A 15,128-nucleotide genomic window follows, 5' to 3' on the forward strand; every position below is an offset into this window, starting at 1 on the left:
AGGGCTGCTTTCCTTAGGGAATCGAGGGGCTCTCCCTTCTTCTCAGAGTCTTCCATAGGGTTGAGATGGCATTTTCAGCCTCAACCTTGGTTATTTTGTACCTCTTCTTGAGGAGTCTTTTCATGCACTGCATGATGTATTACCACCTTGAGCTTGCTCTTGCGAGTTTTATTCAACCCAAAAAAAAAAGAATATTTCAAAAAGGTGTTTATAAGACCACGTTTCGTACGTGATTCGACCATTATGAGTACTTGGTGCTTCCATTTGGACTCACTAACGCACCAACAACTTTCCAACAGATGATGAACGATTTGCTTCATCCATATCTAGAGGAAAAGTTCGTTGTGATCTTTTTGGATTGCATCTTCATTCCTCTTTCGGAGCATGGACACCATCTAGAGATAGTGCTGTCCATACTTTGAGAAGAGTAGCTCTTTGTGAAAGAGAGCAAATGTGAATACTTGAATCGAGAACTCACATACCTTCGACACGTCATCTCAGTAAATGGTGCTCGTATTGACTATGAAAAAGTTAAAAAGTATGTGAGTGACATATTTTAAGAGCAATTACCAATGCCAAATCATATCTTGGATTTGTAAATTTCTTTCTGACCTCCATATGGAATTATGCTAAGTTAGCATTACCCTTGTTAGACTTAGTTAAAGGGTTGGAAAAAGGGAAGTACAATGAGTACCGTGGCCCATTTTGTGGAAAAAGGAACTTGATGCATGTTTCAACCAACCAAAACATGAGGTAATCTCAGCTCCTATGCTGCAAATCGTAGATCTTAGTAAACCATTCAAGGTTGAAATAAATGCCAGTGACTATGCTACTATCCATGCAACATTGTTACAAGATGGTAGACTAGTAACTTTTGAAGTAAAAAGCTAACCAAGCCATAGTGTAAGTAGCCATCCAACTCTAGAGTGAGTGTCTCACCCACTGATCTCCAATTGATAATGTCATCTTTCTCTTATCTTCAATATCCCTCGTCTCCATTTGATAGGATTTGATCCTTCCAGCATCAAGCAATTGGGCCTATCTGCAAAAGCCTCCTGATCACCTCTGTTGATCAATAACTCGAACTTATCGAAGTCTTTGTTACTAGCCTCAAGGACAATCTTGCCAAAAGGATCAAAAGCCTTTGCAATGAGAGATCCCCTCTGTTTACATAAAAGGTTTCACCGGCCACTCTCCATTGCACTAAGAGCACCTGTACAAACACTAATTCCAAAGCAAACTACTAAAATCTCTAGAAAAACATCATTTCACATATCAAAATTTGTGTCCATCCATCGCCCTCGTCGGTGTCCGTATCCGGCGAGAATACTATTTCTTCAAGCCTGAAGAGCTGCTCGTGACCGCATAGAGCTTGGTCGGCATTCTCCACTATTGGCTCTAGCACCCGGAGCATATGGCCTGATCCAACAATATCGCGTGAGTGAAAAATGTCGCATTAGCAAGGAAGGGCAATGCCACTTGTAAAGCTCTTTCGTCGAGTGTGCGATTGTGACAAGACTCAAGGAAGAAGCCCCAGTTAAAGACTAGGAGTTCGAGATTCCTCATGAAAACAGAATTCCCCTTGGCATGGGGGGAGTGTGTAATCCTAGCGGAGCTAAGATCACAAGGCGTGATGTTGCGTGGAAGCTTGTTGCCTTTTTGAATTTGGAATATCAGATCCACACTTCGTATCCTTAGATCTTTTTGTACATATGGCTAGGCTCGTCTTGTCTTCGTATGCCCTACTCCCCCCCGTTCCGGGTCCGATGGAAACCGATTTGACTATGTAGTAGCCGTTGGGAGAGGCAGGATTTGAACCTACGTAGAAAACCTTCAACAGATTTGCAGTCTGTCGCTTTTAACCATTTGGCCACTCTCCCAGTAAACTTAGACCTTCTGAGTCGAGATCAATGTCTGGCAGAGGGCTCGTAGTACCCACCTTGAAGCAAAAACCCCGTGAGTGAGGCCAAGGACCGGATTGTCGATAGGCAAGTTCTCCCCCAACCTGGTAAAATTGCCCTACGGGCTCGACAGGGTGAGGGAAGTGAGAAACGCACTCCGAAGGAGCACTAAAGCACCTCGATGTCAACTCATCACATCCTGGAGTTGAATAAGGTCCCAAGGGTTCGGTTGTTCGCCGATGAAAGTGGTACGTTAGTTGGGTTTAGAATGTCGGCTTTCTATGAGAGCCTTCTCATCGCCATCGTCATTGTCCTTTCTATCATACAACTTCATTTGAGCTTCCTCTTGAAGCAGCAATAGACTTAGCTCCTCGGATGTGAGCGGCCTGGTTCGTCCTCTAGCCATGAGAGTCATCAACCACCCTCGCTAGCTCCTCGGAAGCTTATTGACTAGAAGAATGGCTAATATTTACTATCCACCTTGTGACCGACTGCTTGAAGCTGACCCCTAAGCATCTTCGCCTTCACTAGGAAGTCATGGCCCAACTCTCCTTCATCTAACCTCAAGTTGAAACATTAGTTTTGAAGCATTATCATCCTCCCTGTGCTCTTGGGACCACAGAGAGTGAAGAAAACAAAGGAAGGGAGGCCACTTAGGCTGCAGTTCCATTGTATTGGTCAAGGTGTCTCTGGAGCCCCTCACCTGAGGAAGACAAAAGAGCCACATCATCTACGAACAACAATATCCAAATCAACGTGCCAGCAAGAGAGCATCCATCCTCCCTTGTGTCTGCGTCATTGTCTCGAGCTCATCTATGTAGAGGCCAAACACACACACACACACACACACACACAGAGATAGAGAGACAGAGAGACAGAGACAGAGACACAGAGAGAGAAAGAGAGAGAGAAAGTCTATAAGAAGTCTTCGAAAGACCGAAGGGTCTATGAGACTAAAAGAAACTTGATACAATGAGCTGAAAGGGTGGAGCCTCTAACCAGGCATCATCACCCGCAACGAATACAACATAACCAAATCATATCACATCTACTACATGAGAGAAAATCTAGGCCCATGGCCACGGTAGAAGCTCAAGGGGGGCCCAACAATGAATCAGGCCGTGATGACAAGAAACCTATGATAGAGAGCTGACAATGGTCTATGCATGTGACCCACTGGTGGCTCCTAGCAGCGGCCCTACGTCTGACAAGAGACAAGGTCCAGAGAGTTCTAGACAAACTCTTTGTTACTAGTGCTAGACAAGGACCATAGAGTTCTAGAGCTAAAAATGAGAAAACTAGTAACAAAGAGTACGGACATATATGGTCCCGAAGGTTTCTGCATTTCCCTGTGAGCCACCTAGTTTCCGGTGAAAGATTGTAGAGAGTCGCTAAGATCCCCACGGTGGTCAGAGCATGCTCCTAGATGCTAGGAGGGCCTTCTTATGCGTTACCATTTACGAGAGAACCAAATTAGCTACAGACAAATAAGTACACAATAAGGGAGAGCCTAAATGTTTCTCCCACCTAATGCAAACTCTATCAAAAACTATCCATATCCCCTGTGAAGTCCAATAGAACATGGGAATTGCCTTATTATTTCTGCACAACTAGCGTTAACTGGGAGCCTAACCAAACAAGAAGGGGCAATGTGACTGTATGATGGCATTTCCAACATATATGGTCTCTCCTCTCAAGATCCTCTAGAGGCAATCACATTGTCGTGACGCTAATCCAATGGTGAAGGGGGCAGGCAGCTTCTTATGCTTTCTTCATATACAAGCACAAGCAGCCATCTGCAAATCCAATAAGCTTGCCCTTCGATTTTATTATAAATGACCTTACCGACTCACTACCTTTCAAGCGAGTGAGATGTAATATTCTAGAGGCTCTGGCCAATAGACATTTTTAAAATCGAGGAGAGTCATTCAAGCACTAGAAGTTGCATGAACTCATTGTATTTCCTCATGATATTTTCCTGCAGCAGTTTAACAGAAGAGTCAACATGATTAAGACACTTTCAACATATAAAAGGTGTGTTGATTATTTTAATATTCAACAAGCTTAGGCAACACAGGCTTACCAAAGCCATATTTCCATACTTTTTGGGGCGTCCCCGATGCCCTCTGTATCCAGTTGTGAACTTCATCCCATAGACCATGGTATGCACTGAGCCACTTTGCTCCTCCCATTCATCCAAATGGCTTTTATCAATCAACTCCATACTAAAGTTTTCCTGATCAGAATCTTTAGCCGTTGATCTCCCAATCATTTCCCTTGTATCAGGAACCGCAAGTTCTTCGATATACCTTTTAGTTGGTTTGCGTTGCCTTTTCCCTTGTATATCTCCAGTAAAAAGCACCTTATCCTTATCCTCAAAGTTTTCCGGGTTCCTATCTGCAGCTGTAATAGTAGATTGGTGTAATGCTCGATGCGAACGCTTCTTGTGATCAAGAAATTTTGGCTCTGTATGATGTAAACTCACTGCTTCGCCTGTTCTATTCCCAGCTATCTGTGCTACTCCAGACCCTTGTAAAGGCTGCTCTGCGGGTGAATTGCTACATGGTCTCACCCAAGCATGTGCATTCTTCACATCAACAACAGGGGTTTCTCCATCTAGTACAACATTACTATTTGCAACGTCATGAAAGCTTCTTAGACCCATCGAAATTCTTCGTTTCAACCATTGTTTATCTTTTACAGATGTTTGCCTCCCAAATGTTGTCCGAAATGCTTCATGCAGCTCACGAATGGACAAATTATCCAAACAAACATTTCCTGTCAAGAGATCACACTCCCATCCTGTTGAAGGTCCTTTCCTATCATCACTCATGCTTCTCTGCTTTGCATTGTTTCTTTGAGAGCTTTCATTGGCAGCGGTTATCCAGCTTTGTTTACTTGTGCTTAAAGGGCTTTCTAGCTCAGCTAGGCTTGCTTTGCTGCGATTTTCTTGACCCCCTGATAGCATAAATTTTCGTCCAGGATCATCAGAAACATCAGGAGATATGATGTTTGTATCTGACTTATACTCCCATTTATAATCCAAATCAAGACAAGTAGATATCCGCTGATTAACATGGTCCCCACTGCCTTCTGCAAGCTCAGCACAGCAAGTGGCACCACCAAGTTCTTCTGAAGATAACCTCTGTTGTTCTTCATCTTTCAATTTCTGCAAGATCACATCAAGGAACTATATCCAGAACATATTAGAATTAACACCTACAGTTTAGAGATGAAAAGTTTCTTAGACTTGTCTCCGCAGTGCAAGAGAAATTATACTGAAACAGCTTACCTTCAATTGAGCAAGAAGTTTTTTCCTTTCAGCTTCAACACCATCTAAATGTTGTGACCCTGTATGGCAGAAAAGTAGCCCGTGTTAAAGAATATATCAACCCACATCCTCACGATGGTGTCTACTCAGGACAAATAAACCTTCCTCATTATTTCGCATATGCTCAAAAAAATTTCCATATGTAAGTATCGTTTGCATCGACCCCAGCAAGAAACAAAATTAACTTAAACCAGAGCTTTACAAGAATATAAATGAAATGGAAAATGTTTCTTATAAATGGTTGCCCATGTAGGATTGCCCATCGGTCCATGGTTGGAGCAGATGCATGTTGATGGGAGTGCAACACTGTGTGGATAGTCATCTGGAGACTATCCGACCTGCACATTGTCTATGGAGCTGCCCAACAGCACAGTGGGTTTGGCGGGGGGCCCCTCTGGATCGTAACCAAGATGCAAAGGATGCAGACTTCACTTGGGGTGTGGAAGCATTGGCTGACAGAAGGGGTTCACGCCTTCTCCATCGATCAAATCATACCAGCTTACAAGATCGAAGGACAGAGGGTCTTCCGGATTGAGGTACACAATGCGACGACTCCTTCCCGGCAACGTTCCCCAACATTCTATGTCTTCACTAGAAAACAGTTTATGGGAGATGGTGTCCAGTATCACTGGTCACTCCCTCAGCTTGGTAATGGGAGGCCATCAAGGTGTCCCTGGCAACCACCCTCATTGTCATCTTGCAAGATATTATTTACACATTGTGTGCCATATGGGGGTGTGGACGACCACTGAGAGGTGTGCCCATTTCTGCAAGGCTTGGCTCGCAGATGTTCTTATGTATTCACTCAGCAAGGCATTCGCTGGATGTATACTCCTCCATCCTAGTTGTTGGCCCATGTTTCACAGATTCCCTAGGCAATGAGCCAGTTCTTTGAAAATAGGCTAGTTGAGACTCTCTCTCTCTCTCTCTCTCTCTCTCTCAGATGGAGCAGCTGTGTGCAACGGAGACTTGATGCAGGATGGGGAAAGTATTACCAATTTGAAAATGACTGCAGTAATAGAGTATATCATCCTCGAAATGGAACGATTTGGAAAAAATGCAGAAATCTTTTATTAGGAGACACCTTGGCATCAAGGCTACTACACCCTACTCTCTGCTACTTCTAGAGACAGGATGCTTACCCATAGAGTTACTTGCTTTAAAGAAGGTACTCAGATACATTACAAAGGTCAAAGGCATGGATGCTGAAAGGCTGCCAAAGAGGGCATGGGGAGAAAGTCAAAAGCCCCAAAAGACAAACAAGAGCAAGATTTTGGCATCTGGATGGGCACTAGATCTGAGAAATCGGTTCAGGAAGTGGGAGGTAGAGGAGTACTTCAACTACTCACCAAAGGAGGTGGATGAAGATGCTTTTCATCGGGACCTGCTGAATGCACTACACAGGAAATGGCAAACAGCTAAAAATAGAGATAAGTTCGAATACTACTGCACATTTATCAACCCCCAATATTGGCCCACTTATACGGCAGAGGAGTCAGCCACGCAGAACTACATTTGCACACCTATGCATAAGCGGAGGGCTTTGGCTTCACTTCGCACCCGATCACACCAGCTGCAAATGGAAATAGGAGGATGGAAAGACATGCCAAGAGAGAGCAGAATATGCCAATTATGTGACCAGGGTATGCCAGAAACAGAAGAACACATGGTAATGATATGCCCTTACTATGCACACATTAGGAAAAAGTTCAGCTCTCTTCTTGAGGGACATAACAGACTTGCTGATCTGCTACATAAGGCGTCACCCTCAGCTTTAGGAACATTTGTATCTAAGCTTTTCAAGCACAAAAACTAACCTAGACATAAAGGTAGTTTCTCTTATTACCCTCCCCTTTGAGGGAGGAGTCTTTATGTATGTAAGGTTTTGTATTGTTTCACGTCCCATAGGCCGATTTTTTGTCTTCAGAGGACGATAATATATTCTTCTTCTTCTTCTTCTTCTTCTTTCTCTCTCAGATGGAGGCTGACTGGGCACAGTGACACATCACAGACTTCTATACATATGAGTTAGCTCTAAGACACAGTGGAGTAGAGGAAGAGGAGCTAGCTGATATAAGGTCAACCTCGATCAACAAAGAGCCGACGCGGTGCCATTGAGAGAGGGACGCAGAGATCACGTGCGAGACAGAGAGTGCCCAGAGCACAATCAATTAGGGTCCGACCCATCACAGTTCTCCTCAGGGGGGACTGACAGAGACGAGGGGTCACCCTGGACATAGCCCAGAGAGTTCAGAGATCGAGGAGACTACGCCCCTCGCCACAGCGCGAGACGGCTCGACATACGCAAATACAAGATGTTTTCACAGCTCACCAAAGAGCCATCACTGTGCCCGTTTCTGAGTCCCAGCTCTGACTTGATTCAGCTTGTTGCTTGACTGGTTATGAATTTGCTAGCATAGATTAGTGCTCAACAAGGGCCCTAGCACCATGGTTACCAAGGAACGCTGTTCCACCTTCTTGGAACGTGGGAACGCCGTTCCCAGAAGGCATACTACACGTGAACGTCACAGAACATCCAGGAATGCTCCCCGATGAGGGAACTCCATGGGAACGTTCCCAAATTGCATTCCGGCTTTTGACAAGTCACAGGAGTGGAAAAAGTCACTTAATTGCTGTTTTTGGCCATGATTTTGACCGTAGTTTGCTGCTCCTACTTGCTCCAACCACTCAGCCCCTCCTCTCACCCACTCAGCCCCCTTGCAAGCCCCCATTTTATTTGAATATTTTGGTATGTTTCCATGTGATTTGATGATGTGTCATATGATGTGGCATTCCTGTCCCCGTTCCCTCTTCCCGATACATTCCCATTCCCTGGTAACTATGCCTAGCACACCCTTTGCTACAGCCCACTGAGGCTTGTATGAGTCTACTTTTTTTTGTGCACTTTGCCCATAGGCCTCCCGCGGACATTAATACATCTCTCTCTCTCTCTCTCTCTCACACAAATATGTTTTATACTTGATTTTGCTTGAGCTATTGAGCTCTTTATTTCAGCATAGTACTCAACAAGGGTCCTACGCGCCCTTTGCTCCAGCGGTCTGTGCCTTGTATGAGGTTCTTTCCCTTTTGGTGAGCTTCGCACTTTGTCCCATAGGCCCGTGAGGCCTCCCGTGGACGTTAACCTCTCTCTCTCTCATATATATTGTATCTCCCCCCTCTGCCCCATTTTTGGTGCCCCCCCCTTCTTTTTTGTATCATCTGGAGGTAGACACATATTTTTTGTATCAGGACTAGACACACTGTCTGTCCTTCATAACCTCTTTTTTGTAGAAACGGTTGCCTGGCCCGTTTTGAGACCGCCACCGTTATGCTCATTGTATCAGTTATCTTTAGTCTCATAGACCTTCACGCTTGTCCTCCATGAAAGCATAGCACACATCTACACTGTTTGCAATGTGTGGATGTTCATCCACACATCTACATTGTTTGCAATGTGTGGATGTCCATCCAACTCTTAGAATCTCTGAGGGAGTCCCGTAGAAGTTGACATGACCGACCTCTCATGCCACAACTTCGACTGCCTGTATCCACGTGGGTTAATAATGCCTTCCTCTTGCCATATCTTTTTTCATATCCTTCGATTTGATTAGGACTATTCCCTCATCAAATTTGGCCTTCATCCCGTTCTTTGTGATCTGGCTAATAGAAAGACGATTTTTGCAAAGATTAGGAACATAGAGACCATTTGTAAGCACCTTGTCTTCACTTGAATCTGTGGTGAATGGAATGCTCCCAGCCCCTTCTACTGAATACCTCCTCCTATCTCCTATAGTCATCGATGAAGTGGGATGTGCGGCTTGCAATACCTTGAACCAATTCTTATGTTCGACAATGTGTCTTGAAGCACCATTGCCAGCATATCAGAGTAGTCGGCTCAGACAGATATTGGAGGACATGGGAGTTGCACACCTACACAAAGGCTCATCCCAAAGAGCAGTTGGACCATCTCAACGCATGGGGATTGGACTACAATTGAGTCATTGAGAGGGGGTCTTAAAGGACTGGTCACTAACCCAAGTGTAAGCCATCATATGAGAAGCACAAGGGTTAGTGGACCTGAGTAAGGTAAATACCCATGTGGGGCTGTTGCACAATGTTTGGAGCTGCCTGCAGATGGCATCTGCATCTGTTGTGAGGACAGTGAGGCCGCCTGACAGAAGGGTTCCAGGTGCAGCTTAGTAGAGCTGCATGGCAGGAAAGAGGCCTGGAAGGGGAATGCCAGAGCCTCTTTAAAGGCTGGTAGTCGGACAGCACCAGGCACGGACTTAAGGCAGCAACCAGTCCAAACGGGTTGGCAGATTTGGGTTGCGGTCAGTTTGCAGACAGGATCCGCCTGTCCGCAGACTGAGTCAGTCAGTTTTGGGAGGGTTCTAGGCCCCCTCCTCCCCAATATAAAGGGGTCTCTTGCACACTCCGTTCCGCCACTGAGGCCCTCCAAGCCAGCACAGACTGAAGGAGTGTTAGAAGAGATACATTTCTGTACATCGCTGCAATAGCAATCATCCTTGATTGTAGCTTTACCCAGCACCCGTTTGCTGGATCTGTTTCACTCTTCTATGAGCATGTTTTCCCACGTTTGTGGATGAATAAAGTATGAGTTCTTCTCTCTTTCCTTCTATATTTTCTGAGTGAGGTTTCAGCATGCGTGTGCACTTATCTTGTGTGAGAGATGAGCGAGAGTTCGAGATCATTCCACTGTGTAGGGTTACTGTAAGGTAGGACCTTTAACTCTACCAAATATATTCAATATTACAAATTAAAAATTTATAAACAAGTGAAAGAACAAAGGGAAGAAGGGAGTTTGGAAGCAACTTTAAATAACATTAATTGTAAATGACAAAAATAAAACATAAATATAACCTAGTAAGCAAAGCTATGCTTGTATTCTCACCAGTACCCAAGCATAAGCTGCCATTCGGGTTTTGAAAGAAACATTAAAAAATAGGACATGGCTCACCTAGTTTACATTTAGAGAGCTCCTCTACAAGGAGCAAGCTAAAACTTAAAAAAATTGCATAACCACGTGCAGAAAATGTAGTGTGATAAAAAAAGGACAGTACCCACGGAGCTCTTATCCTTTGAACCATAACTTTCTTCCCCTTCACACCCAATAAGCTCCTGACCCAGAAGATTTGCTTCTAACTTCGGAATTTGTGTAACAGTATCCCCTCCCAAAAATGACTCCATCCGTATCACTTCATCCTCCGTGGCAGGCACAACTGTTCCATCCTCTTCAACCTGATATAGCAGAGGTTTGATGCTATTAAAAAACAGCAGTAGATATGAGAACAAATACGGTAAAACCCATCAGTAGTTTGCATCGATACAATCACAAGCCTCCATAGTACTATGCAACATACAAACCTGCGGATCTTCCTAAGGCACTAAGTGTCACTGATAATATAATACTGATCAACACTGCATTTAATAATAATATGGCAAACAATCAAAAGACTATAAGAACATGAACATCTAAAATCCTATGATACATTTCATATTGCTGATAACCGAGACTTGTAACTATGTATAATGAATTGCATCCACTGAATCCCTTGATGACATCCAGCAAAAGCAAGAGATCCAATGACCTATAATACCAGGAGCATGAGCATCATATAACACGTCTTGCCCCTTTGAAAAGAACCCTGCTTTAAAATATAAAGCAGATAGAAAATACTCAGTTTGAAAGGGTCCCCGGTCTCTATTACGTGAATAGCATGCAGAGTCATTGCCACGCCTCAGTGAGACAAACCAAATTGAATGATCAATCTCCTGGAGATCTTGGACATGTTGAAAGCCTTATTTACCCAGCTTTTATTGTTGCTTGACCTCTAAATAGGCTCAGGTCTTCTACCACCAGCTTTTACTGTAGCACATAACGACAACTAGCTCTATTTCAGCACGTCTTCTTTGCCCGGGGTGAACAAGATGGAGAACCACATAAAATTCCCTTACATCACCATGCCACCACAAAAAGAAACATGCCCTATCCTGTCCACTCGGACAAGAGGCAAGAAACAGTCAAGAAGCAGTAAGTACAAGACCTTGACCTGCCCTTCTCTCTCCCCGCTCCCATCTTGCTTCCTCCACAGCTGCCCATCCCTCTCTTCCCTGCCCACCCCTCTGCTTCTTCCCATTCACTCCCTCCCCCACTTGCAGCCCAGCTCCAATGCTGCAGCATTTCTTCTCACCACCATGAAATACACTGCTCAGCTCCCACTCTAATGAAGCCTAATATATATGGGTTCACATCGATCTTCATTGTTCCTTGGTACCATGGATTAAGAGATCATGGTTCTCAGCCTTGAGTTGTCCCTCTAAACTGAATGTATTTGGAGTCAATAAGAGGTACTCTGCCCTGGGTTGTATCCCAAAAATGAATGTATTGTCTTTTACTTTGATTTGATGGTATTGACCACCCAGTTCAGAGTAAGGGGTGTGACGAGTGGTGATGGTTTGCCCTTGCCGGTCGCAAGCTGACTTAGAAGTCACTATCACACGGGAGGTGTTGGATAGTTGGACTCGCTCTTTGCAATATTGTGGTGGAAGGGGGATCGGTCTACTCCTTGCGTGTTGGGTCTCACACTCTTTGCTCTAAAGGGGGGTGTTGGAGATATCATAGCCAAAGAGTGTGTTGGTGTGTAGTACTAGTTCATGTGTATGAGTCATGTGTGAGTGCCACGTGTCATTATGGGACTTATCCCATATGCACTAGGTGCTACTGTGTGAGTGAGTAGTCTATATAAGGCTTGTACCTCACTTTTCTTGTCATACTGGACGAATGAATGAACTTTCATGTCTTCATTTGAGCATCATTTCCTCACACCCTAACTCTCTCTCTCTCTCTCTCTCTCTCTCTCTCTCTCTCCACCATGTTTCTAATAGGTGAGAGGGGGTGTTGGGATTTTAGGGGCCAGCTATGGGTCCTCAAATGAGAAGGACATGGAGGTGGTAGACCAGCAACAAAAGACCGCTATGGGAGTCTCCATGTGGGCTGCAAGGGGTGCACATCTAGGCAGCACCATACTTGCTAGATGGTGGAACACTAAGCACACCTTTGTATGAGGTCTTGTCCATCTATTGGAGCAATCTATTTTACTGTCTCTACTCTATTTGTGCATGGTTCAATAACTGTGTCTGCATCTATCTCTATCTACATTCAATTTGTGCACAAAAGAAACGGAGTGAGATTTGAATTAAGCATTGTGTGTTTTCTGGGCCGTGTTCTACACAATCTTCCGCTGCTCCTGGACTGTTGGCTAACATGAAGCACACATAGCATATAGGGCCTAGAAAGCCCAAGAAAGCCAATCATAATGGTGTAGGATGGCTGTCTTTCCATGAATTGAGGTCTCTCAAGCACTGAAAACAGCCAGGACCTGATAGGATAGAGATATGTCTTCAATTGTACCAAGAGAAGATGAAAACCAGGTAAGCCCTAATTTCTGAAATTTAGGGTTTGCAAAAAATAGGGTTTTCTGCCATGAAAGAACAGCGGAGGACAGCCCCAAATGTCCTCAAAACAGGTTGAATTCCAAAGTAACTTTGGAGCAGCTGAACCGAACCCCTAAAATCTTTCATTCTTTGAAATCTGAATAGTCGACCTATTGAAGTGCTCCTGTAGGTAGTTGCAGCAGCTGGTCGAAGGGCTGAGAGGCTCCAAATGCAAACCCTAATGAAAAAGCAGCAAGAATATGCCTCGAAACACAGAACTGAACCAAAGAGGAAGCACGAGTGCTGCAGCAGGTCCGAAATATGGAAGGCAGGTCAGCAAGACAATCCGAATTGCTGTAGCAGGTCACCAAGTTGAAAAACGACTGATGCAGATGTGCTGGAGGGCCAGAAACAGTTTGGAGATGCTTTCACAGACCTCGAACTACTGCAAAAGATGCTCACAGGTGGTCGGCTATGCTGCAGCAGCTACCCTAGATTCGGCGATGAAGTGCTCTGAAACGACCTCTGATGACCACACGTGCAGGCGCAGTGAGCCGACCAGCAAGTACGGAGGCTGTCAATGTGCCTAGAACCACAGGAACTCCCGAATGGCGGCGTCAATGAAGGCAGCAAGGGATGAAGAGGTGATTGGCTATGGAAGAGGCGAATAGAGGCGGAAATGAGGCAGCTGCAGGCAGGAGGGAGCTGAGCAGAGTTAGGGTTAGGTTGGAGAAGATGATACGTGCCAAGGCGGACTAGGGCAGGGCCAACCTAGCTCTGATACCATGTTAGAAACATGGTGGAGAGAGAAAGAAAGAAAGATATATTAACGTCCACGGGAGGCCTCGCAGGCCTATGGGACAAGGTGACACCAAAGGGGAAAAACTCATACATGCCACAAGGGGCTGAGGCAAAGGGCGCGCCAAGACCCTTTGCTGAGTACTGTGCTGAAATAAAAAGAGCTCAATGGCTCAAGGAAAAATCAAGTACAAAAATATATATCATATCATGTGCTATCTACTATCTAGAGCAGTCTGGGAACTCGAATTGGAAACTGGAAACTCAAAAACTGAAACCCGGCACTATGGTGGCTCATCTCTGAGTGGCGAAAATGTCCCAAATCTGAGTCTGTCTGATTGTCTCATGCTGTGGTGTTGGAGGGGGACGTGGTCTCCTTGATCTCTGAACCCACTGTGCTATGTTCAGGGTGACCCCTCGTCTTGGGCGGCCTCCTTTGAGGAAAGCTGTGATAGGGAAAACCTCAATCGAGTGTGCTCTAGGCGCTCTGGTTTTGCCATTCCCATGCAAAAGCTTGGCCATTGACATAACCTCCCTCCATGTGTTGCTGCATGAGCTACTAACCTAACAAAGCAAGCCAAGCATTTATTGCATTGTAGGCATCTTGCTACGGGCTGCCATCCAAAGCCTTTGTATGACACTGCCAAAAATTCAGATTCATTGGCATAAGATCTTTATCCATTTGAATGCCAACTGCTCATTGATTCCTTTGAGCTTGGTGACATAAATCGAGATGGGATCTTTTTCTGTCATCACCAAAGAGTGAAGCTGGCCGTTAAATTGCAAAATAATGCCTGCATTGTTCACCTCAACGTTTTCTTTCGATATCTTCCAACTTTCTACTGAACTCTTTGCACTCATCATATGATCCATGGTGGAATTAAGATCTCTAGCTTCGATTGTAAGCCTTAAAAACTCCAATCAATCCTCAGCTCCCTACAATTAATAATAAGATGTAAGGGTAGAGGGGTCACGCGGCAAACTTTTAAAGGCCTAGTTAGGTTAAATGAGCCTATTATTCATGAATACTTTCATTAGCTACCAAACCCTCGTTAATCTTGACTGCCACATGTCACAATCAGCCTAACCTCACTTCCTTCTCCTTCTCTCTCACATTCTTGCATGTTCATCGTTGCGTGCTCTCTCCTTCCCTCACAATGTCTTAATCACTCTCCTCTTTACCCCTTTCCACCTCTCCCCTCCTCATTTTTCCACTAGTTAAATACATTTTTGGATTCTTTTCAAGTAGGGATACCTATTTGGCTATTTGCCAATGCTAATAATAACCCATCACGGTCTAATCCCTTGACTAAAAGGAAATTGGTTGTCTATAAGGATTTGTCGCATGACAATTTGATATTACACATTATAATGCATATTTGTTAGTTAGATGATATGGCTTATACAAATCTGAACTAATAAGGATTACGTATCATTCAATCTAAGGCACAATCTATTCCCACTAATGTTCTCATCTCATCATATATGCAAATCCATAATATAGCAGTCAAAGAACAGGGCTAATATCTCTGCCACATGGTGTTATCAAGAAGGCTATGAAATCAAGACTTGGCCACTATCCCAAGATCCACAGAAGCTGAGTTTGCTCTTTTGTCGAGATCGGGGTCAATCTATTTGCACTA

The 15,128-nt window shown here is 44.5% G+C and overlaps 1 protein-coding gene across 3 annotated transcripts in view; it reads right to left on the bottom strand.

Moving 5' to 3' along the window:
- LOC147901489 (uncharacterized) overlaps window positions 1–15,128 on the bottom strand; it is a 69,959-nt gene that overhangs the window by 24,342 nt on the left and 30,489 nt on the right. For 2 of the 3 annotated variants that reach the window (XM_087375008.1, XM_087375009.1), the window contains 3 exons: window positions 10,314–10,491; window positions 5,194–5,252; window positions 3,985–5,091 (listed from right to left, as the gene is read on the bottom strand). In XM_087375008.1, coding sequence (XP_087231134.1) covers window positions 3,985–5,091; window positions 5,194–5,252; window positions 10,314–10,491 — 1,344 coding nt within the window. The remainder of the gene's footprint in view (window positions 1–3,984; window positions 5,092–5,193; window positions 5,253–10,313; window positions 10,492–15,128) is intronic. The other variant, XM_087375010.1, reaches the window with a different exon arrangement.

The sequence above is a fragment of the Dipteris shenzhenensis genome, chromosome 5, assembly GCF_047967505.1.
Source record: "Dipteris shenzhenensis isolate YYH24624 ecotype China chromosome 5, Dip_SZ_1.0, whole genome shotgun sequence".
Lineage (NCBI taxonomy): Eukaryota > Viridiplantae > Streptophyta > Polypodiopsida > Gleicheniales > Dipteridaceae > Dipteris > Dipteris shenzhenensis.